Raw genomic sequence first — 26,218 nt, 5'->3', positions numbered from 1 at the left:
AGCGATGAAGACAAGCGAACAACATACCTTGAAGCTTCATATTCAATCACAACAATAGGGGAGTATTATTATTATTATTATTATTTTTTATCTTGATTTTCCTTCTTACACATTGAGGACAATGTGTATGTTAAGTGTGGGGGGAGAATTGAGATTATATACATTGTATGTGATTGAATTATTAGTTGGAAATATTGGACTTGTGTTAAAATTCAAAATTTTTCTAAAATCATGTCCAAAATTGCAAACTTGCCCCAAAAAGTTTCATATTTTTTCGATTTTATCCAAGGGGTACCAAGTTCCATACCATTAGTAGTTCAAATTCCTCCTACATTTGAGATAAATATATGTGATTTGGAAACTTCTTTTCTCATTTAACTTGGAAATGACTATTATGTGATTATAATTTTTGCATTTGTAGGAAAGTATATCTTTTAGAGTGGAGAAAATTATGCCTATATTTTTTTTTGCATATTTAATGAAATTTCTTTTCTTTACTTGATTTTATATAGTTAAGTGATAAATATGGTCAATAAGTGCAATACTCTTCTCATGATTTATTTTTTTTAGAAAATTATTATTCTCTTTGCTATTAAAAAAAATGAAAAAAAAATAAAATGAAAAAAAAAATAAAATGAAAAAAAAAGAAAAAAAAGATCTATTCTACTCCAATGATTTTTGTACTTAGTAACCGGGAGTCTTCATCTACAAATGTCGACTTTCGCGTAAAACGGTACTTGAATTAAGAGTATGCAAAGCAACTTGAGTATGTGAAGTGTTGAGTAACCGGTGATCTTCATCTAAAAATGTCGATTCTCGCGTCAAAAGACACTTTCACAACTTAAGTAATATTTAGCTACGTTATATGAATAAATATCTGTTTAAGTAGAATAAAAAGGTGATCATGAGTTTAGAAAGCATTTTATTGACCATATGAGTTACTTACTTGTAAGATTGGGTAAGGATGAAAAATTGATTTGAACTTGTTATAATTACGGTATAATTGGCTCTCCTTTACTTGATATTACGAGTACTTGAACTTAATTGAATAATTGCATAATGGTTATTTACTTTGTTTTGAGGAAATGAAGTTGAAATGCTACATATGTTTATTTTCAAATTTTGGATCATTGTTGGTTTGTATTTTTTATTGCTTGAGGACAAGCAATGGTTCAAGTGTGGGGGTATTTGATAAGAGTTTATTTTACGTATTTTTTGTGTGTTTTATTAGTTAATTTTGGTTTGATTATTTAGTTTAATAACTAAAATAACTAAGGTTTTGGTAAAAAAACTACATTTTATGTTAAAATGGCTAAACATTGCATTTTATGGATTTTTTATTGGTAAAAAGCTTCATATTTTGTAGGTTTACATGATTCAAATCATCAAAAATTGAAGTGCATTGAGAAGATTATTTGGATGGATTGAAGATGGATTAAAGTGGTGAAAATAAAATATGAGTGTAAAAAGGGAAAAATGGCAATTTGAATCACAGAAAAGTCAGGTTTTGACAACTCTGACACGTTTTGGTATTTTGTACTATATCTGGAGGGCTACACAGATCCGGATTCAAAGGTGATCTTAGTACCATTTTGATAGCTAAGAGATATATCTACATATTGGGGTATGAAGACATCAAAGTCCAGTCAGGGCGCGTTTTTCATCAGTCCAAAAGTTGAAAAATACCCGGAAATTCACTCAGCTGGTCCAAAGTGGTACAAACAGAGCTTCTGACCAGTGTTTTATGTATTTCCGATCATATCTCAGGGTACAGAAAGCTCAGATTTGGAATGATTCTTGAAGGCATTGGACAAGCTGAACTCAAAGGCGCTACAAACTTCTTGGTGTTTTACAAAAAATCCAGTTCAGCCTTTGATGATAGAGAAAATCGGCAGCTGAAGTTAGGTACAGAAGTGAATACGCGAGGTACACAGCAACGTGACTTGTTAACCGCGTTTTTGTGTAGTGCGCGTTTTTCCCGGCCGCAATTTGCAATTTTGCTCAGTCAATTTCTCTTGTGTTTCTGACTACTTTCCCCAGCTACAATTGCAAGAGAATTCGCTGCAACATTCTTTAGAAAGACACAAAGGGGCCAGAAAACGTTGGCATAATTTTCCAATGTCAAAAACAATGGCTATTGACTATCTTAACAATTTCAGATTTGGAAATCAAATGCAGCAAGTTTGGACCAATGGAAAAGGAGCTTTTGGAGCAGTTTATATAGGGAGCAACCAGGACATGCAGAGGACACGGGAGAAGCTTGAAGAGTGCAGAAATGTAGTTCTTCCATTTCCTTAGTGTAGGATAGTGTAGTAATTGTAGTTCATCCATTCTTGTATAATGGCTAGATTAGGATGAAAATGGAGATGAAGAAAGAGAAGTTGAAGCTCAAGTGACATGGGTTATCTCTTCTCCAACTCTTTATCTTTTGTATTGGATTCTTAAATATAGTTAATATGCAAGTTCTGGATTTTGTGTTTAATATGTGTCTTTAAAGTTTATGCCTAGAGTTATGGTTGAACTTGCTATATTTTGTTAATGATGTTTATTTGGTTATTTGGTCATATTATTTTGAGCAAGTTATTTATTACTTTTGGTTATCTAATCATGATTAATTGGCCATTAATTATGATAATCTTAAGGTGTTAAGTTTGCAATGAAAATTGGAATTTAACACTAGTTCAAAGAAGTGATAAGCCTAGGGAGTACACTCACGAAAGTAGAGGTGCACCTATGTGGCTTAAGTGACTTGTTTCATGTAATTTCATAAAAGAAATGAACTTGTAATTAATTTCATAACCACGAGAGTAGGTATGGCTTAATTACAAGTATAGTTGATTCACTACGAAAGTAGGTTTCACATACATTAGGAAATTACGCCATAACTAATCAAGATAATAGCATTCACTTAACCGATAATCTCATTTGCAAGAGTAGTAAGGAATTCTATATCTCTAGGAGCTTTCTAGTGTTATTTTCTTAAATTTTATATTTGTGGTAGTCTAAATAATAAAGGAGTTTGAAAACATCGGTAATTGCATTCTTGCATTCTTCCCTGTGGGATCGACCCGATATATACCCTAAACTACTAGTTGATCTGTATACTTGCAGTGAACGGGTGTAATTCGGTATTTTTTAGCTTGCACGTATGTAAAATACCCGTCATCTGGTTCCACGGCCTGGCACCGAGGTCTATCCGGAGTTTCACCGAGCTGGCCAGACAGTTAGCCGCCCAGTTCGTCTCCTCGAAGGCTTACTCGAAAAACGCGGCTCACCTGATGGCCATCAAGCAGAAGCCGGACGAGTCCCTGAACGAGTCCCTGAAGAATTTCATGACTCGCTTCAACACAGAAAGCCTGCAGATCAGGGACAAGGATGAAAAGGTGGTCATGGCTGCCTTCATGAACGGGCTAAGGGTAGAGGAACTCTACTACAAGCTTGCCGAACAGCCCCCCAAAAATCTGGAAGAGCTCCTGACCCGGGCTCACGCCGCCGCCAACGCAGAGGAGGCCGCCCGCCTGAAACGAGAGTCAGATCGGGAACTCAGGGATCGGAGAGGACGGGGAAACCCCCCTGAAACCAAGAATGGCCAAGCCTGGAAGAACGTCTTCGATCGCCTCTCTAAGGATAAAGCCCCCGCTCAACCGCCACTCTCGAAAAAAGGGTACACACCCCTGACTCGGCCTAGGGCACAGATCCTGGCCGTGATGGAGGCAGAGGGTCTAGGAGGACGGCCGCCCAAGATGGGGACGCCCCGGAATAAAAGGAACCAGGACCGGTACTGTGCCTTCCACCGTGATGTAGGGCATGATACGGAGGGATGCTGGGCTTTGCGTAAGGAGATTGAAGACCTAATCCAGCGTAGTTTCTTGGGGCGGTTTGTGCAGCCAGGTCGGCCGGCCCAGGAACGCTGACGTGCCTACCGCGAAGAGAGGGGCGAAGGCTACCGCCGAGACCGCTCTGAGCGGCGTGACGCGGCCCGAGGTTACTTCCCCGACCAGGGCACTCAGAACTTGGCGGGGGTTATAAACACCATAACTGGGGGTCCCACGGGAGGAGATAGCCATACAGCTCGGAAGAACAGACGACCTCCCCCCGACGGAAATGATTCACTGAAGCGCCTGCGCATGGATGAGGAGATCACCTTCGGACCAAGGGACGCGGTTCCCTTGGCCTCCGGAAATCATGAGACCATCGTAATAGACGTCGTCACCATTATTACCGGGTGAAGAAAGTGTACATCGATCAGGGAAGTGCAGTGGACATCCTGTTCTACAGGGTGTTCAAGGAGCTCGACCTAGAGGACGGACAGCTGACCCCTGTTCGGACACCTCTGGTAGGCTTTACTGGACCGCCCATCAATCCGGATGGTCACAGTAGGTCAGGCACCTAGATGCCGGACCATCCCTGTCAACTTCGTGGTGGTCAAGCAGCCATCCCCGTACAACATATTCCTAGGACGGCCTGCTTTGAATGCCCTCCAAGCGATTCCCTCATCTCTCCACCTCAGCGTCAAATTCCCCACCACGAGAGGAATTGCCGAGGTGCATGGAGATCCGGAGGTGGCCCGAGCTTGTTACCTAGCCATGCTCCGGGGACACGAGAAGGTGGTTGCTCAGACGACCAGTTTGGAACCTTACATCCCGGGGGAGGAGGATCAGCAGGTGGGTACCCAAGATGAGATCGAGGAGTTCCCACTGAAGGAGGACAGACCTGACCAGGTAATCCGCATCAGTGCGTCGCTGCCGCTCAAAGAGAAGGATGACTTGAAGGCCCTCCTAAGGGAGTATGTCCAGGTTTTCGCTTGGACAGTGGAGGACATGCCTGGGATTCCGACTGACCTGGCAGTTCACCACCTCAACATAGACGCCCGCTTCAAGCCAGTGAAGCAGAAGAAGAGGAACTTCGCTCCAGAGAGAAATGAGGTGATCAGGACTGAGGTCGAAAAACTGCTGGAATCCAAAATCATCATGGAGGTCTACTACCCTACTTGGCTAGCTAACCCTGTTCTGGTAAAGAAGGAGGACCAGTCATGGAGGATGTGCGTCGACTTTACAGATCTCAATAAAGCCTGCCCGAAGGACTGCTTCCCCTTGCCGAGGATCGACAGGTTAGTGGATGTTACTGTTGGTTTTGACGTTTTGTATTTCCTGGATTCCTTCAAGGGATACCACCAGATAGAAATGGCTGAGGAAGATCGGGAAAAAACCTCTTTCATCACCGAGGAAGGGACCTACTGCTACCGGACGATGCCATTCGGGCTGAAGAACGCTGGAGCTACTTACCAGCGCTTGGTAAACAAATTATTTCAGAACCAGATCGGCAGGAACATGGAGGTCTACGTGGACGACGTGATCGTCAAGAGCCGAGCAGGACCACAGCTCGTCCCCGACCTAAGGGAGATCTTGAACATCCTTTGGGAAAGCCGGATTCGGTTGAACCCGAAGAAGTGCACCTTCGGAGTTAGGTCGGGCCGGTTCCTCGGTTTCTTGGTCTCCCGAGAAGGGATCCGGGCCAACCCTGAAAACTCCAGGCCATCATGGACATGGCCACTCCACGGAATGTGAAAGAGGTCCAGCGATTCACGGGAAGGATGGCCGCCCTGAATAGGTTCCTCTCACGGTCCGCGGTAAGGGGGCTCCCTTTCTTCCGAATTCTAAAAGCGCCAAAGGACTTTCAGTGGACCGAGGAGTGCCAGAAGGCCTTCACCTATCTGAAGGCGTATCTAGCCGAGCTGCCCACCCTGACTGCCCCGGAGCAGGGAGAAACCTTGTTCCTGTACTTGTCCGCTTGCAACGAGACCGTCAGCGCGATTTTGGTGCGGGAAGACAGGGGGGCTCAGAGGCCAATATATTATGTTAGCCGCGCCTTGCAAGGTCCGGAAACGCGGTATACGCCGGCAGAGAAACTGGTCCTCGCCCTGGTACATGCTGCCCGGAAGCTCCGACCATACTTCCAAACCCACAGCATTGTGGTCATGACCGATCAGCCCTTGCGACAGATACTCACAAAACCTGAGGTCTCGGGTAGGATGACTAAGTGGGTCGTCGAGCTTCCCGAGCACGACATCGGCTACCAGCCCCGCACCGCTATCAAAGCCCAGACCCTAGCAGACTTCCTCGCCGAAGGAGCTAGTCTGTCCACAACTGAGCCGAGCACTCTGCCAGAGGATGCCAGGCCGGTAGAATCTTGGGTACTGTTCGTGGACGGGGCCTCGAGCAAGGAGGGAAGCGGAGCTGGCCTGCTACTCACCTCGCCCACCGGGGAGGAGCTGACCTACGCACTCAGGTTTGCCTTCCCGGCATCCAATAACGAGACCGATTACGAGGCCCTCTTGACAGGGTTGCGGATAACCCACCAGATGGGTGTGACCGCGATCAAGGTTCGGAGCGACTCTCAGCTCGTAGTCAACCAAGTCCGCGGGGAATACGAAGCTAAGGAGGATGTCATGAAGAAATATTTGGCCAAGGTCCGAGAGGCGGGAGCCCTGTTTGACATTTTCGAAATCGAGCGGGTGCCGAGGTCACAGAACAAGCGAGCGGACGCCCTGTCGAAATTGGCATCCTCTTCGTTCGCCCACCTTTGCAAGAAAGTCCTAGTTGAGGTGGTCAAACAAAAAAGCGTTGATCAGGTTCAGGTCCAGGCCATAGACAGCCCGGCCTCATGGATGACCCCCATCGTAGATTTCCTTCGCTCGGGAAACCTCCCCGTCAACAAAATCGAATCCCGCCGACTCCAGCTCCGAGCTGCTAAGTGCGCCTACGCCGAAGGGACCCTCTATAGGAGGTCTTATTCATCTCCCTAGCTTAAGTGCGTAACTCCTGAAGAGGGCGATTACGTCCTCCGTGAAGTCCACGAGGGATTATGCGCGGCGCATGTGGGGTTCCAGGTACTGGCCAGAAAGTGCCTTCTCCTGGGATACTACTGGCCCTCGGTTTTCCGAGATGCGGCGGCTCTGGTTCAGAAATGCCGAGCATGTCAGGTGCACGCCCCGCTACGCCACCAACCCACTCGGGAGATGGTCCCCATCCACAGTCCTTGGCCCTTTGCCCAGTGGGGGATAGACCTTCTGGGTCCCTTCCCCCGAGCTCCGGGCAGGTACGAACACCTCGTGGTGGCCATTGACTATTTCACGAAGTGGATGGAGGTCGAGCCCCTAACCACTATCTCCGGAAGGGCAATTCAGAAATTCTTTTGGAATCACATAGTTTGCCGCTTCGGAATTTCGCATGTCTTGATATCCGACCAACGGGCGACAGTTTGCTGAAAATCCCTTCAAGAACTGGTGCGCAGAGCTCGGGATTAACCAGTACTTCACCTCAGTCGGACACCCCCAAGCCAATGGTCAGGTGGAAAATGTTAACCGAACCATTCTGCAGGGGCTAAAGACTAGACTGGAACTAGCCCAGTCTAACTGGTTGGATGAACTCCCTAGTGTCCTCTGGGCTTACCGCACTACGCCCAGGACGGCCACCCACGAGACCCCGTTCTCTCTGACTTACGGAGTAGAGGCGGTGGTACCCGCGGAGATTGGTCTCCCCTCGCCCCGGACACAGAACTTCGTTGCGTCAGCCAACGAGGAAGAGCTGAGGTACAATTTGGACATGCTGGAGGCTAAGCGTGAGGAAGCGGCGGTACGGATGGCTAAGTACAAAAGCCAGCTCGCCCGCTATCATAACGCTAGAATGAGGACCATACAGTACCAGCCGGGGGACCTTGTACTAAGCAAAAACTCGGTCAGCCAGGCTCATGGCTCCAACAAGCTCGACCCGAACTGGGAGGGCCCATACAAGGTCCTTGAAGCGAGCCGAGCTGGCTACTGCAGGTTCACGAAAATAGATGGATCAGAGGTACCCCGCACTTGGCACTTCTCCAATCTGCGACTGTTTGTAGCGTAGGTTAGACCAGGGTGTTCGGTTGTCTGTTCTTTGGAATCCGAATTTCAGTTTCATCATTCAATAAACGCTCGACTTTCAAGTTTTAATTTTATTTGTACTTGTTTGCTTTTTAAGTTTGAATCGTACACTAGCACACTTAGCGTTCTCTCACTAATTGTCCTAGTGGGGGGCTAAGGTTTAGTAATAGATGCGGGAGTGCTCGACCCCGGGAGGTCGGCACGACTGGAAAACTTTGAAGGATTCTGAAAATTTCACGCTCGACCCAGGAGGTCGGCGGGCGCCATTGCGAGGTGCGATGCTCGACCCCGAGAGGTCGGCATTGATTAAAACTTCCAGGTGAATGCTCGGCCCCAAGAGGTCGGCAAGGGTTAAAGTTGGGGAGTCTGAGAGCGCGACGCTCGGCCACGAGAGATCGGCGTGGGGTGGACTATTCTGGGTCTGATGGGATCCAAGGTTCGACGCTCGACCCAGGACGTCGGCGAAAAAAATCCTTAAGGTTTGGTGTTCAGCCCCAAGAGGCTGATACATTGCCCTGGTAGGACGGCGTGGTGCTCGACCCGGGAGGTCGGCACAGGGTTTCCACAATCTGGTTCCCTCTAATGGCTTAGTTGTTAGATTAACGGGGGTATGCATTTGGTGCTCGACCTGGGAGGTCGGCACCTGGCTTTGGTTGTTGCTGTGGGGTGCAGGAAAAAGTTGCAAGGAAATCTCCTTCGAATTTCGTATATGCATTCAGAGCCTATCTATTACAAAACTTCTAGCCTATCTATTACAAAACTTCCAACCTATCTATTACAAAGCCTACCGGGCTACGAAAGAAAGACACCCTCGTGCTGGTGACCCGCCTGGAGCGGGAGTTGAAGGTACACCTTAAGCATGTTGGGAGGCGCATGGTGAAGGCTATTCAGGAACCCAGAAGCAGGGGAGCCTTTCCGTCTCAGATGGACCTTCAAGAGCATTTTCAACTGGAGCATGGTCACATCCTTATAAGGAGACGGAAATGGTTTCTGGAGTGGTCGCCGCCCTAGGCCACAAGCTCCTTCTCGGAAGCCCTGCCAGGAATCTCCTTCTCCTCCAGGGGGAGCTCCGCCAGCTCGGCCCCCACGTCGCCCCTTCCCATCAGGTCCTTCAGGGCATGCCCCTTGCGCTACCCATCGAAGAGCCAGTCCAGCTTCTCCTCGGCTGCAGGATTGTAGTCCTTGAAATCCGCCAAGTTGAAGCCGGGTGGGTTGAGGCTCTTCACCTTGTCCAGGGCCCGCGTGGCGCCGATCTGGAAGATGGGCTGGTTGAGGAAGGCCACGTCCTCGACGAACTGATCGGAGGAGATGAAGTCCCGGACAGCCTTCTTGCGCTCCCGGCTGACGGTGCCGGAGAGCTCAATGGCGTGTTCTTCCCTCAGCTTCGCCACCCCCTTCTTCTCTTGGTCCAGCTCGGACCGGGTGGAGGCGAGCTGGACCTGGGACCCCTCCAGCTCCTTCTCAGCCTTGCCCAACTTGGCCTTAAGGGAGTCCACCTCCTTAAGGGCCTTGGTGAGTTTCTGCTCGGCCTCCCGGTTCTTCTTCCGCATCTTCTCCAAGTCGGGAGACAGCTCGGAGAAGCGGGTTACCAGGGCAGCACCGGCGGCGTTGGCCTGAAGGAATGAGAGTAGAAGTTAACATATTACCAACCCCATTCAGAGAGAGAACAGGGACCCAAGGGGCCTAAAAGGGAGAGGGCTTACTTGGGTCTGGGCGGTGTAGTACATGTCCTGGAGCTCGGACAGGTTGACCAACTCCATCAACTTCTTGTCGCGTGGAAGAACTGCGCCCGTGACCAGCTCGCGAGCCATCTCGGGGAATTGGGCTCTGTCATTGATGGAGAGCTCCCAGGACGGGCAGAAGTGCCGGGGATCGTGCATCGTGAGGGCCTGCCCCGGCTTCGTGGGGACCACGTGACGGAAGTGCCACAAGCTCAGGGGGGCGCCCTCCTGGGCGTGCTCTTCCGCGGAGCCTACACCCAAGTGAACGGGGCCCCCAGACGTCAGTTGGAGGGGGCGCTGTGCCGGGTCCTGCGCAGGTTTTTTCCCGGGCTGGAAAGGCTCGTCCTCTCGCCTTCTCTTCTGCCCCGTTGCCTTCTTTTTGCCGGGGACCTGCTTGGAGGGGGACTGAGCTTGAGAGGCTTCCTTTTGGGGGGCCGAGCTGCCCCCAGGGGTTGCAGAGGCCTCAGGTGCCTTCTTCGCCGCCTTAGGCTGGGTAGTGGAGGCGACCTCCTCGGTCGGCGCGCCCAGCAGCCTGGAGAGCCTCTTCACTGCAGAGAACACCACCAGATTAGTGCTACAGGTCAGAGAAATAAAGGGGAAAAGGTAACAGATAGCAAGGGAACAGGTGCGGTATTACAGGTATCTCGGTCGGCGGGGGAGAACTCCACCCCTCCGGGGGACCCAGACAGCTTTCCCAACAGCCCGGCCGCGGAAATCTGCTCGGTGGAGAACTTGTCTGCGTACAGCTTCACCGCAGAGCCCAGTAGCTGGCCGAAGGCCTCGGGGTCCAGGTCCTCCGGACAGGGGTCGTCCCCGACCCCCCCAACCTTCCACGCAGTGGGAGGAAATTGCGTGGTTTTAACGAAAAAGAAGTTCCCCTTCCAGTTTTTTACGGAAGAGGGGACCCCGTATAGAAGATCCTGGGTGCCCTTCCCGCCGCGATTGCTGGCTGATCGGCGGCAGAAGTAGTACCACCCGGGGAGAGAAGACTTGAGGGCATAGGAAGCCCGAAAGAGAGAGAGAGAATAGGGGATGGAGCAGATCTGGCAGTAGACCAGGAATCCGATGATGATCCTGATCGAGTTAGGGTGGACCTGAGTAATCCTGAGCCCCCTGTAGCTTAGGATTTCGGCCAGGGCCGGAGGAATGGGGAGTCGGAGCCCCGCGACCAGTTGCTCTTTGTAAATGGCTACAAAGCCTGGGGGAGGTCGGCATGATCGGTCGGTGGGCCCAGCGGCTCGCGGCTCGAAGGCCGGGGGAATGGAGAACGACGTGGCCAGCTCGGCCACTGCTCCGGGTGAGAAGGTGACCTCCTCCGGGTCAGGGTGACCGTAGTTAAACTCGGGGTCATCCCCCTGCTCGGAAGCAGGGGTCCCCTCGGAGGAGTCCCTGTCCTCCCCAACTCCCCCCTGGGCTCCGCCAGGGGAGTTATGTGGAGATTGGGGGGAGGGGATGGAAGTGGCTTGCTGCTCGATGAGGGCATCGAGCTCGGCCACCTCCTCTAAGAGTCGGGCAGAAGGAGAATGGGCGGATGGAGAGTTCATGACGTCAATAGGCTCTAGCAAGTCAGGAATGGGGAAATTGGGATTGGAAGAAGAAAAAGAAGGAGGAGGAGGGGAAGATGAAGATGAAGACGATGAGGATGAAGACGAGGAAGAGATGAAGATCCTGGGGGCTCTACGATGGGCCGGAATCTGGGATGCGGTGGAAGTGACGTCGGAATGACCCGACATAAAATGCAGCAGGTAGCAAAAGGAGGAAAGGAAATGCGAAAGAAAAGGGGAAAAGAACTTACTGATAATCGAAGTGAAAAGAAGATGGGAAAGTCGCCGGAATCTGGGTACTTGAAGCCGGAAGCCTTATTGCTGGGAGTTGGAGATGCACGAGAAAAGGAGAAAATGGCAAATAGAGTTAAACGGAATTTGGCGGCCCCTATTTATAGGGGGAAAAATGGGGGGAAAACGGTTGCTTGAAATCGAACCGTCCCATGTGAACGCATTGATGATGGTACGGGAACCGAAGAGACGCGACAACTGAAAGGACGCGGACGCCACTTCCCAATGTCAGCACTGCACCGGAGGTGACCGCGGCAGAGCAGTGCAATTATGAGCTTCCACGTGGCAAGGGAGTAGATCAGGTCTGCCTGGGAGTCTGACCTAATCTAGGGGGCTAGTGCAGAGGCCCCGTCTTAGGCCTGTACACGTGGCAGCCCAGGGCGATCCGAGATGGGTTCAGACCCCGGGCCCAAGGGGAACCAGCCCAGGTCATGTGGCGGCTAGGGCTCCGTGGGGCTCCCGAGAGCTACCTCGCAGAGGACGGGGAGAATCCCCCTCAGAGCGGGATTGGGAGCTATCCAGGGCAAGTCCCGAAACGTACGGAGGTCGGACTCCTCGGCAGGTATAAACAGTGACACACAATGACTGCGCAAGGTACGCTCACTATTGGCAACTAACTTCCGACTGCTTTACTGTTAGTACACTCCCCACTCATCGGAAAACTAACTTGATCGTCGGAGCGCCCTCGGGGACTACCTCGGGGCCCCTGTCAGTTCACCCTCTCGTTTTTCTTTCAGGCTTAGGACGCGCTCTCTCCATCAGCTCGCCGAGCTCATCAGGTCAGCTCGGTCCGGGGAAGTTCCATGCTTCTTCAATGTGCAACTCGTGAAAAACCATCATGCTCCTTTAACAAGCTAGCTTCCGTAACCTCTAGCTTCATCTCCTTTTTGGGAAGTCTTGGCTGCTCCATCAATGCCCATTGCATTGCCCATATTGCCAGGGGCCGCATGTAACCCAGGGACCTGTACTTGCCATCTATGCTCCAAGCCTCTGGTGTTTGAAAAGAGAAGCTGCCGAGGAGCACAAACAACTTCACACATGAGCCAAAAGAAGTTCCACCTCAGTATTTGTGGAGTAAACCTAGAGAGAAACTTATGGAGACAACGCATTTGGACTGCTCAAAAAAAAAAAAAAAAAACACACTTTGGACCTACCATACAACGGAATTTACCTAGAAATGCTTACAATCGACTCATCGCCTACAACAGATTTTTTGTTTATGCAGTACTTCTGTGATTTTTGTATACAAACTCCAACTCAAATGGTACATGAGAAATATATATTGACAAGCACAGTCCCAAAATCGTCTATGTAAGTGGTGAAGTTTCAACATAAAGCTTGACAAAATTTAGATAGGGATCAGAAGTACTAGATCTAGAAACATGAAAAACAGATATAGGGATCAGAAGTACTAGATCCAGAAACAAACAAAACAGATTTTCCATATCTCTATACCCCCTTCTTCTGTAAGTGATGTCCTAACATACTTAAATGCAGCTTAGGTAAGGAATATCTATCCAAGCCATCATCAAGAAATAAAGGCAAATATGCACAAAATTTGAGGCATCTGCCTGAAGTTGAGAATGTCACACTGTGGTATGTAAAGTTTGTGGTGCATATAGGATACATATCATTCTGAGAAACAATGTGAGCATTGGAAGAGTAACAAGATTGTTATGCCTCCATCAAAAGATAGTTCATCTTCAAACCACCTTTGTAATCTCTTCTGTTTTTTAAATACTATAAAATTTTTTAAAAATTACTCTAAAATGTACTTTAAAAAATAGTCTAATTTTTTTTAATGTTTAAAAAATATCCCAAAATATATTTTAAAAACTCTACTACTCTTAAAATTTTCAAAATATTTTCTAAAAATATCCCAAAATATACTCTAAAAACTCTGCTACAGTAAAATTTTTCAAAAACCCACCCAAAAAACAGCTAATCCAAACAACTAATAAGCCCAATGTTTTATGAAATGTCAATGCCAATAACAAGTATAAAAACCTGCCAAAAAAAAAGGAAAAAAAGCCATTTGAGGCTGCCCAGAAATGTTTTTTCAATTGAGGTTGTAAGGCAACGAAAAATGTTGTATTCTCAAAAACAAAAGTCAGAGTTTGCTTAAGCTAGAGACAGGGTACAGAACTGGAAAGAAAGACAATTTTGAGGTCAAAAAAAAAAAAAACGAAGACAAACAGAGTCAGAAGTTTCTAAATTCTAGGAACTTTCATCATTAAGGGAGAAGAAATGACGGTGTTAACATACCCAAAACCTTCTTTTGCCCAAGCAACTTCATGGACTCCACCTGCTGTTTTAAATGCCATCTCGATTAGATCTTCCTGCATCATGGCTGCAGCAACAGCATATGTAACTCCACTCCATATTTCCCTTGATTGGTCGTGAGACACGTCTGGTTCTCCACTAGGCAGCATCCCGTTAAGAGCTCCAATCCTTCCATCTTTTACCCTTAAGACATTGAAATTGTAAATGGTCTCTAGGGCAATTTTTGCTTTCTCTTCATCAACTATGGGTAATAGACCACAAGCACGAGCATACCTACCAAAATTTTTCTCAAATTAGGTGTTGATTGTTCATGAAAGAAGCAGTTTCTTCATCTTCAACTAACATACAAAATGAAAATTTACATTTTACACTGTGTTCATGCCCTTCACAACCTTCACTAGATTACAGTAGTATACTTGTTTCATAACTCTTCTTCACTCGACAACCAAACACATTCATTTGACAATCAATCACAGCATATAGAATATGTGAAGAAAATTTATGTACGAAACCTACCACTGTCCAGCCAACTGATCCGCTTGAATTGAAGAACCGGCACTGCAACCACTATTGTCATAGTCAAAGTACGATCCATTCCATAATTTTCCATACACTCTCTTTGCCTTCTGAAATTTGAACCAAAAGTAGTCCTCAGAACCCTTGTCACCAACTTCACCAGCCAGTGCTGAAGCAGCTTGCAGGGCAGCAACCCATAGCTCACCACAGTATGCACTCACTCCAGACATAGACCACACCACAGTATGCACTCACTCCAGACATAGACCATGTATCATATGTCTGATCAGGAAACCCTTCATTTTCAATCATCCCATCCCCATCCTTGTCAAATTGATCCATATAAGCCATTGCAACATAAACTGACGGCCAAACAGCTTCGGCAAATTTTTTATCACAAGTTGCGACCACATCCCTATAAACTTGCAGAACAAACTTTGGGTTCAAATCTTTCCACCTATCAGTGTTGTGAAGGCTGAAGACATTTACTTCAAACCATGGATCATTCATTCCAATATCATGAGGAACAGCACCAAGAACTTTTCTTGAAACCAAGCTTCCATCATGTAAAAGTCTCTTATCACTGGGGTCATGCATCAAAACTGCAGCAGCAAAGTCTCTTTGGATGCTAAGTTCAAGTTTTGGGAAGAGCATAAGTAAGGCAAATGACGCATAAAAGTGAACATCATAGGCATTACACGTGATACTCAATTCCTTCAAGATAGAGGAACTGGCCAACGTTTTCCTCCCCGCTTTGAAGCAGATTTGTTCCAGAGGCAGAATTCAACGACATAGGAGAATGAATCTCCTCAAATGTTGAACACATTCTTGCTAGGATGTTTGTAGCAGTGTCACTTTGATTGGAATGACTGATGGTGTTTTTGAGATCTGAAAATGATCTACCGAGTGAAAACCTTTTGTCCTGTGTGGCAGATAAACTATGCACAGCTGGTAATCCATCTGTATAACAAAATATATTTAAGAGCATTCAGCCAAATCAATTTAGCGCTAGACCATAAAGATTTGTTATCCCCATGTACCTGTCCAAATTGATCCTCCTGTATTAAGGTAATAGAGTTCATTGAAAAGAGTGATACGATACCTGAAATGAACCATCTTGAAAGTGAGCTTCATGATACACACAGGCAACAAAGATATGAAAGCTTACCATTCAGGAAGGATTTTGTCTTCAAGAATGGGCCTTTGCCAAGCTTCTATTTTCGACTCCCAATTGTCATGCTCTAAGATTCATAACTCAAGGGCAAAGTAACAAACTTAGTAGTTTAATAAGTAGTATTGAGAATGAGAAGGGCATACAAGCTAATTCTATTTTCATCTGTCTTTTCCATATAAGTATTTTTGTATGTTTTACAAAACTAAAATGTCACAAAGCTTTCAGCATCAGTTGGAAAATTACCAATAATAGCGTCACGTGCAATTGCAGATGCTGCATTTCCAGAAGCTCCATAATATTTTGTATACCGCCTGTATGTACGCATCTGAGTTATGAGAACTACAGAAGCTAGCTTGTGAAAACACTAATATTAGAAACGTGTCATTCACTACTGGCCTGTGGTAAGTCCTTCCACCTAAGAAGTTCACTTCAGGACAGTCCCATACCAGTGAAAATGTGACACTGCGAACTGTTTCTGCTGGAACACTCAAGGAAGCTGCAATAGCTGCTCCAACAATTGAACCCGGTCTTGAAGGCATTGACATTTCTTCAAAAATGAGGTGGTCAAATGATCCATGCTATTAGACATAAAGCAGTCTAAAGCCTGTTAAAGATAGTGATAGACAAACAAGAATCCGAGCCCAAGTAAAGCAAATGTTTATAATCCCAGCACTTAAAGATATCTTTGAGCATCACTAAAGATGCAAGAAACTACTTTCAGAAAAGAAGAACAATCTCTACATTGCAAACCAAAGAATTCAACTACCATATAGATAAATAAATATGCAACAGAACTACAGAATTGAGTGTGAAGGGGAAAATACCATAGAAGTAATGTATATATACAGTTAGGAGGACCTTTTTCTGAAGTTTAAAATATAAATGGCTCATCGTGAGAAATTAAGGAGGTTGATAAAAGTTAAAACAAGCCTGTCTCAAGTATATCTCAGTCTTACAACACTTGGAATGCAACTATGTCCAGCTGACAGATCCAAGTAGTAGTGTTTACAAAATCCAGAATATTGCTGGAGTTTTCACTAACTGCCCTAATTCTAGACAACTGAAAAAGTTGGGGGCGAGGGGTTGGGTTGGATAGTAGGGTGGGAGGGATTGCAAGTAGGGGGTTTTGGGTTAAAGACCTACCACTTAAAATAAAATAAAAAAAAGATATAGTCCTTGGTGAGATTTACCATAGACACATAGCAGAATACAATCTACGAACAATACTTCAGATTGTATAGCAGCAGAATTATAGAAACAAGACACTATGGTCAACGGATAACTCTTCTGTGTGTCAACCCTCAAGACAATGCACTCCTATACAAATGATAGAAGGACATCAACAAACCTCTTTCATTTCATGCCACATTTCTTTTGCTGTAATGCCTCGAGCATCTCCAAAAACAATAAAGCAAGGGCACTCAGAGACTCGTACTTCATCTGTTTCTTTAGCTGCAATAGCAAATGTTACTGAAGGCAGTCCATTGGCGGTCCTGTAGACAAAGAAAAACAAGTTCTTAAATATAAGCCCTCGAAACCAAGTCTAGATATATAAGAAACTCACATGTGGTGCAAGAGTACACCACGAACGCCATCGTCCTTCCTGCAAATATGATGACATTCCAAGTCAAATCCCACTTGAAGTTAAAAAGGAGTCATACATCTTTACCCCAACAAACATGGAGAAATGCAACAAGTTTCCTTTTCTTGTCTCCTTTTCTTTTTTTGTCAAAAAGCTACACACATCCCATAAGATGTAATTCCAACTGTTCTAAGAAAGGGAAAAAAGAACACTTCTTCCCAGAAATATAGCATGCAAAGTTAAGAAGAGAGATCATTCTAACATACCGAAATTGCGAGTTGAAATGATGTCCAGATAAACCAGAATCCCCACCAACAGAGTTCTGGACCACATGAAGAAGAAAATTCAGCTAAAAACTTAATCAAGTCAAATTAATCCATGCACCAATATTACACTTGTGAAAACATTCATTCAAATTAACCACAAGCAGACTACAAAAGTTACCATGCAACAGGTAAATGTGAAAAGCAGATTTACATACCGCCCATGAAAAAAGTAAAGAGACATCCGCAGCTACCTTTCCTGAATTAGACAACTGCTCCAGAAACATAAAGGAAGCAAATTCAATCCTTCGATAGCAAAGCTATAGATTGCCTTTTTAAAGAAGGGAATTGAAGGGCTGAGAAGCTCATTTCTACCGTAAAAGTAAACACTGCTGCTGGGTAGCTGCTCTCTTTGTAATTATGGGGGATAAAGGGCGAAATTTGGCGACATACTATTTTAAGATCTGGGTCTGGTTCACCTGCATCATGTAGAGGAACTCAAGATAAGGTTGACATTTGATGCTGGAAGTCATCAGATTCTGAAAGTTTACCCGCTAATGAAAGGATTACCATCATATACTGTCCAAGCCCTTGGGAACAATGCATGGTATGTAGAGCTATTTCCATCTAAGTTCCAATCCCAAGATCCTATCCCTGAAGCTGAGCTATCTCTGTAAGGCCGGAATGTCTATTTAAGATTTGTATTTAATCACTAGCATACGATTTTTGCAGGAAAACCAATTTGACATGTCTATTGAATTCCCATGCAATTTTATAATTTATTTTCATTAATGTATATAATATAGCACCTTCGCTTGTGCTCAAGATTTTCACAGTTTGTTTTAAAGTTCAAAATGGCAGTCCTATCTGAAGAACTTCTCCAAGTAGACATTGCACTGACAAAATTAGCAAGATATTCAATATGCTGCTTACTTGGATAAGTCAGGGCATCCTGGGAACCAGTCGAATGCTTTTCACCACTTGGGCGTGAAACAAATACCTGCAATAAGAAGGTTATGCGCAGGTACAAGTGCAAAATTGTCTCACAATAAGCAAGGTTGAAGTGCACTTTCAAGAATTTCTTCTAACTTTGAGTTGAAGAACCGAGTCAACTAAAATGTATATACAAGTCCTTTTCAAAACTAACATGATCTACATTTGTCAAGATATACAAATCTACAGCAAATTTCACTTTATCCCCCTATTGTTTAACTCTTTTTTACTTGACCTTCCTATAGTTTCAACAATTTTATGTAAATTTGTCATGCTTAGTAAAAAAAATTTCAATTTGACCTGATGGTAATTGTGGTATTTCAGTTAGCTCAGTCATGAAGAACAATTTCTGATTTCTGCCACTTTGATACTTCAGTAGGGGAATAGATGTGACTTGGTTAATTTGAATATTCTTTGAACTTCCAAATCTTTTGATGCTTTGTGTGTGTTAAACTCATGGTTTCTTGGTTAACTGTCAATGGAACTATTGCCTCCGTCTTCTACATATCTGGCCTACCTAACGGGACAAACAGCTACATTCCCCTACTTCTATTTTACCCACTTGAAAGGATGAATAGTTAGGACTGGATGTCCAGATTGTTGATAGGATCACTGAGATGTCATGAATTTATCTGTAATAGGTTATTGAACTGTTTTTTATTTGATATATTTACGATATTGATATTTATTATTTATTATAAGATGTATTATTTTACTAACAAGCTCAAGTGGATAGATGAATACTCGAACCACCTATTGAGCATGTAGTTGGTCACACACATCTCTTTGTTCAACTTTTTAGAGGATAACACCTTTTAAGAGGAGGACTTTGATCGTAGCAAGGGCTATTACAGAAAAGTCCAAAGCTTGGCATTGTTTGACTTACGCCCTATTTCATAATTCAATTTAGTATTCAAACTTAATGATTTCAGATTTTAACATATTCAGTTGTGTTTGTTAAAAAATAGAATATCTGAATTAATTAAATGACATTGAATTTTCTAGGCAAAGTTTGGTCCAAAAAATAAGTGATTTACTATTCCCTTATCACTTAATGTATTATACACTCAAATGTATTAAATTTAGTACTTAATAATTCAATAACTCAATGAATTTAAACATCAGATTTTAGATTTTAGATTTTAGTTTACACATTTCAATTTTATCAAACGCATGCTTAATTTGTTGGATTGGCAAACTTGTATAACAGTATTCATTCACAATTATTATATGTATACTCTCTTTCTCTCTCTCACTTGACTTACAAACGTACGCATTCTCTCCCTTATGGACACGTATGCGCGCGCACACACACACACACAAAATCTCTCTCTCTCCCTCCCTCTCTCTCAACAATCTGTTTTCTTCAATTACACTAGTTCTAAACATAATCTTTCTACTTGCTATGAATCTTCTATCCCAATTCCTATCCCATTTTTTATTATATTGCTATTTTTTCTTCATATATATTATATTTTAATTCAAAAAATCAAAATACACACAAAATGAGATTTTTTTAATGAATTTTCTGCTATGTTTTTTAATTTCTATTATATATTATTTTTTTTTGAAACTGTTGTATTTATTTTTTTACTCAATTAATAGTTATTGAATTTTAAGGAAATAAAAAAAATTAAAATATGATATTTATCAAGGAGAAATAACAATATGATAAAAAGTAGGACTGAGAGTTACATAGAAAGTGAGGCAGAAGATCTTGCGCTCTCTATTGCACTAACAAAAATGCCTTTCCTTTCTTTTAGACATGCATTCATTTTGAAACACAAACACAAGTACATCCTGTCTCTCTCTCTCTCTCTCACACACACACGCACAAGAACAATTCCCATGCTAGTATTTGATATTAAAGAGTAGCATTTAAAAACATAATTTAATATAAAGGTAAAGTATAAAACGTAAAATTTCAATTCAGTTCTCATATTCAGAAAATTATCAAACACATTCCACTTTATGACTTTTTCAAATTTGGACTTCTATACTTAAATTTCAGTCTTTAAATTTCAAAATTCATATATTATTCTTACCAAATGCAACCTAAGTCTAAAAGGTCTATAGAAGGACACATGAAGCATAAATGTACTAACCTTGGACCAAATGCAATCTAAAAGGTCCATAGAAGGACACATGAAACATAAATGTACTAACCTTGGTCAATAAATAATGAGAATCGTTCAAGAGTTGAAACTCTACACATCTAAACCAAGTTGTTAAATATACTTACAGAAAACTGGTTTGCCAAAACTGGTTTTTCTTCACAGATCCTGGGAAATAGTTGCCAACGTAGAAATTCACCTGTGTAAGTTCTTCCGATGCTTCCAGCACTGCAAATTGTTTTCGTTTAACATATTATTCCATTTATATTCCAGAAATGGGGATAACCACTTTGCTCAAACATCTTTTACTAAGCATGACATGGAAACACGTATAGGCATCCCCTAAAATAGTCTGGAGTAACACAAGGTTGCATGCTTTTATCTTCTTAATAATAAATTGAATATGAATTTAAGAAGAACATGGCTAATTAAAAGAATTGTGGTAACAGAAAATCAACCAAGACTACCAATTTCCCTTGTCGTTTCCCACTCCGTCTTTCCCAAAAAGGAAAAAATATCTGACCAAAAATATCAAAACATGTTCCAAATAGCAGATAGAAGCCATCAACTTGAGATGAAGAGAAGAATCTTTTAAAATTCCATATAGTGTCTGACGTGCGCGGGGTATACTTATACAATAAGCTCATTCACAATCAAGTTTTACATTTATAAACTCCTAAATACCCCACACGCGATTTATCGCAAGTATATGAATCGTGAGCGAGTATAGGGTATTAAGGGTCGATCCCATAGGGAAGATTGCAATTACCGGTGTTTTTTAAACTCCTTTATTATTTAGACTACCACAAATATAAAATTTATGAAAATAATACTAGAAAGCTCCTAGAGGTATGGAATTCCTTGCTACTCTTGCAAATGAAAATACCGATTAAGTGAATGCTATTATCTTGACTAGTTATGGCGTAATTTCCTAATGTATGTGAAACCTACTCTCGTAGTGAATCAACTATACTTGTAATTAAGTCATACCTACTCTCGTGGTTATAAATTAATTACAAGTTCATTTCTTCTATGAAATTACATGAAACAAGTCACTAAAACCACAAAGATGCACCTCTACTTTCGTGAGTGTACTCCCTAGGTTTATCACTTCTTTGCACTAGTGTTAAATTCCAATTTTCATTGCAAATTTAATACCTTTAGATAATCACAATTAATGGCCAGTTAATTATGATTAGAAAATCAAAAGTGATAAATAACTTGCTCAAAATAATATCACCAAATAACCAAGTAAAGATCATAAACAAGATGTAGAAAGTTCATCCATACTCTAGGCATAAACTTTAACTAAACATGATAAAAACAAACACCAAACTTGTATTTTAGTTAAACATGAATTCAAATACAAAAGAGAAAGTGATAGGAGAGAAGTCACCCTTGTCACTTGAGCTGCAAACTCTCCATCTTTGCTCCTCCAATCTTCCTCCAAATCTAACTACAAATACAAGAAGGATAAACTACTCTACCTATACTATACTAATGAACTAAGAAAAACTAGTGAATACTACATTTTTGGTGAGTTTTCCTAGCCTTGCAAAGTTATTTTGAATCCTGCAAGTCCATGGCTATATATAGATGAATGCAGTCAGGAAATGAGGCTTGAAACATCCCTTTTACAGCTGCTAATTGGTTGTCATACGTTCATCCATAGCTGTAAATTGTTGAAGGAGAAAACAGGTTGTACCAGCAGCTATTTCTGACCAGAATCTGGCTACTTCAACTGCTATTTTCTCTATGATGACGGCTGAATTAGCTCTTGTACAAAACATAGAAGTTGTAGTCCATTGAAATAGCTGTCCAATACCTCAAGAATCATCCAATTTAGAGCTGTCTAGACCGAGATATGATAAAAATACCACTGACTGGTCAATTCCGCGTTTTCAGCTCTCAGCAGCAGACTTTTACTTCTGTATTTTGACATTTTGACCAGGAAAACAGCTGAATTGGACTTTTGATGTCTTCATACCAAATGTAGATCTGTCTCTTAGCTTTAAAATGATATAAAGATCATCTAAATCCAATGTATGTAGCCCAAGATATAGCCAAAATACCAACAGATGCCAAAGCTGACTTTTGTTTGATTCTTTTGTTCTCAAGTTGCATTTCTCAGCTGAGTTGAATTTCGGTATTTCAACTTTTGGACAATGAAAACGGCTGAATTAGATTCTGATGTCTTCATACCAAATTTAGATCTATCTCTTATCTTCAAAATGGTATAAAGATCACCTCAATCCAATATGTGTAGCTCCAGATATAGTTAAAATACCAAAACGTGTCAGAGTTGTCAAAGCTGACTTTTCTTGATTCAAATTGCATTTTTCCTTTTACACTTCATATTTTATTTTCACCATTTTAATCCATCTTCAATCATCCAAATATTTTCTCAATGCACTTCATTTGATGATTGAATCATTAAACCTACAAAATATGAAGTTTTTACCATAAAAATCAATAGAAATGCAATTTTCATACTTTAACCACAAAATGCATATTTTCACTAGAATCTTAGTTAATTATTTATAAAACTAAATAAAACACACCAAAACTAATTAATAAAGCACACTAAAAATACGTAAAATATACTCTTATCAGTGTCCAGGGAGAATAAATGCAATAAGTAATTATAATCTAAACTTGATGGCTTTTCATGGTTCCTATCAAAAGTAAGAGAAGTGCAAAGAAGTTGTTAATGGTTGACAGTGAAGACATACCCTATTCCACCTAAAGGAACACCATGGCATGACGAGAGAGACCGTTTTGTTAATGCATTGATAAATTTTCCCTGCATGATTTTATTGGTGGCTATGATAGTTAATGGTCAATTTAGTCCATCATGTTGAGCTTAAATCATCTGTAGGAGCACTTTTACCTATCCTGAGGCTTTTTCTTGTCGTAGGAGTCCCCACAGCCGAATCCATATTGGAGCCTGCAAGACAACCAATAGGTGTACAGAGAGAGAGTCTTTAGCAAATAGAGAGAGAATGTAGAGAGAGAGTGTAGAGAGAGACACTAAAACAAATGTGTGAAAATATGGAAGAACTGAACAACCTAGATCAAAGAGAAGATCGTGATGTAGAGATTATAGACGGAAGCGCCCGACATGAACTAAAGAAGTTTAAACGCAGATCTTCAGGGGAAGTTGTCCCCAACCCGAGCCCTAGATCCGAGGAGGGATGGAAGCCATCATTCCCCACGCCTACTCCTCCAGCATCGCCTTGGTCTGGGAGGTCTTTCTGAGAAGCATTGAAGGAGAAACCAAGTAAAAAGATTTCTATGACGGCTCTGAGGAGGAAATGGAAATAGCTGAAGAAAGCCTAGAGGACGAAAAAGACTTGGGGAAAGAGGCAGAAATTGCAGCCTTGAAATTCCCGAGAGTGATAACTGAGGAAGGGAAAATTCCGAACATCTGGAGGCCTTGGAGGAAAAGTCTAATCGTCAAAGTGCTGCGATGAACAGTTAACTTCCGAACTCTCGAAATGAAGTTGAGGGAACTATGGAAGCTAGACCAGTATTTTGAAATAATAAATCTGAAGAATGGCTACTTTATAACTCGGTTTCTAAAGAAGGAAGATTATTAGAAAGTCTTAGAGGGAGGACCATGGATGTTCCAGGGTAATTATGTCACCATAAGCAAATGGAAGCCAGATTTTAGACCATCGCAAGAGGACATTAAGACAATGCTAGCCTGGATCAGACTGCCAGGTTTGCCGATTAAATATTATGTTGAAGACTTCCTCATGAAGGTGGGGAACGTGGTAGGAAAGGCGGTAAAAGTGGACAGCAAAACGTTGGAGGTACCCAGGGGTAAATACGCAAGGCTTTGCATTGAAATGGACCTAAAAAAGCCATTAATACCTTTCATTTGGGTGAATAAAGACCTGCAAGCTGTGGAATATGAAGGACTAGATGCAATCTGCTTTGACTGTGGCCAATATGGTCACATTGCTGCTGTTGAAGATATGTGATATGATATTATGGAAAGATTTGATTATAGTATCATGTATTAATTAAGTATCATATGATTATAGTATCATATATTAATTAGGTAGTAGATTAATTTAGATTAACATGATTTTAGGATCTAAATTAGGTTACACTTGTGTATATATATATATATATATATATATATGTATATTGTGTAGTCCAAAGATATGAAAAAAAGTATTTTCTCTCTATTTTTCTTAGTTTTCATGGTATCAGAGCCCTACCATCAAGGTTAGGGTCTCTGTCCGCTGCCAGAAAATTTATTAGTCATCATTCGGTTCATCTGGTTCTGTATAGGACACATCTGTGTTCTATTCTTCACTCTTGTTTTAAAAAGTTCAGATTTGTCCTTTTTTATTTTTTTCTGTTAATTCTGAACCCATGGCAGAAACGAAATCTGTCGTTACGTCTGATGTGATTCCTGTGATGTCTAAGATCACGGACCACAAACTCAACAATTCTAACTATCTTGACTGGAGCAAAACAGTTCGTCTTTATCTGCGAAGCATTGATAAAGACAATCATCTGACTGATGATCCTCCAAAAGATGGTTCAAGACAGACATGGCTAAGGGAAGATGCTAGATTATTCCTGCAAATACGGAATTCTATTGACAGTGAGGTAATTAGCTTAATTAATCACTGTGAATTTGTTAAGGAGTTAATGGAGTATTTAGAATTTTTGTATTCTGGTAAAGGGAATATTTCTCGCATATATGAGGTGTGTCAAGCCTTTTATCGTGCAGAGAAACAAGATAAGTCCATCATGACTTATTTTATGAATTTTAAGAAAACTTATGAGGAGCTTAATCTGTTATTACCGTTTAGTTCTGATGTGAAAGTTCAGCAAACTCAACGGGAACAGATGGCAATTATGAGTTTTTTGGCTGGTCTTTCACCTGAATTTGAAGCTGCTAAATCTCAGATTCTTTCCTGTCCTGAGATCTCATCCTTGCAAGATGTGTTTAGTAGGGTGCTTCGCACAGAGAATACCCAGTCTGTTCAGTCCAGCAGTGCTCTTGTTGGTTTTGGAAAACAACAATACAAAGGTGGTGGTAAAGGAATTGACACTCGAGGACAAAATGTAAAAGTGGTTGTGTGTCACTATTGTCATAAGCCGGGTCATATGAAGCGTGATTGTAAGAAATTGCAGTATAGGAACCAGAGAACTCAATTCCGCACATATTGCTTCTACCAATGATGCTATTAACCATGAAAGTCTGTTACGATCTCTGCAGATGAATTTGCTAAATTTTCTCAGTATCAAGAATCATTAAGTCTTCATCTACTCGTCGCGTAACTGCTATCTGTAGTCAGGTTAAACCAAAACACATGTCTTGGTGTCGCTCGTCCTCCAAATGGGTAATGTGATTCTGGTGGCCACAGATCATATGACAGGTAAATTCTAGTCTATTTTCTACCTTTCAGCGCACACACATCTGCAACCTACAGTTACCTTAGCTGATGGGTCAAAATCTCGTGTTTTGGATCAGGCTTAGTTTAACCCACTGCCATTAATCTCATTGTCATCTGTCTTAAGTTTGCCTGAGTTATCTTTTTAATCTAATTTCTGTGAGTAAACTTCTTCGTGCCTCAAATTGTTCTGCCCAATTCTTTTCCTGACTATTGCTTTGTTTCAGATCTTATGATGAACAATTATTGGTAAAGGGTATGAATCTGGAGGTCTTTACAGTTCTTGACACAGTGCAGATACCAAAGTCCATAGCTTGTTCTGGAATGTAACTCATTTGAAGACATCTGTTAGGCTGGGTCATCCTTCTCGTCCCATTGTTAAAGATACTTTTGTCCACAATTTCA

General features: G+C 42.7%; 2 protein-coding genes and 1 pseudogene across 2 annotated transcripts; 2 read left to right on the top strand and 1 right to left on the bottom strand.

Annotated features, from left to right (window-relative positions):
* Positions 1-3,278: 3,278 nt before the first annotated feature.
* LOC113774446 lies at positions 3,279-4,229 on the top strand. The gene is made up of 2 exons (XM_027318980.1): positions 3,279-3,861; positions 3,943-4,229. The coding sequence occupies exons 1-2, from the start codon at positions 3,279-3,281 to the stop codon at positions 4,227-4,229; spliced, it is 870 nt and encodes a 289-aa protein (XP_027174781.1).
* Positions 4,230-5,593: 1,364 nt separating this feature from the next.
* On the top strand, positions 5,594-6,805 carry LOC113774445. The gene has a single exon (XM_027318979.1). It carries the CDS (start codon positions 5,594-5,596, stop codon positions 6,803-6,805), a length of 1,212 nt encoding a protein of 403 aa, XP_027174780.1.
* Positions 6,806-12,246: 5,441 nt separating this feature from the next.
* Positions 12,247-23,205, bottom strand: LOC113774444 (annotated as a pseudogene).
* Positions 23,206-26,218: the final 3,013 nt, after the last annotated feature.

The sequence above is a fragment of the Coffea eugenioides genome, chromosome 6 (assembly GCF_003713205.1).
Source record: "Coffea eugenioides isolate CCC68of chromosome 6, Ceug_1.0, whole genome shotgun sequence".
NCBI classification, from domain to species: Eukaryota; Viridiplantae; Streptophyta; class Magnoliopsida; order Gentianales; family Rubiaceae; genus Coffea; species Coffea eugenioides.
This window is presented reverse-complemented; position numbering and strand designations above follow the sequence as displayed.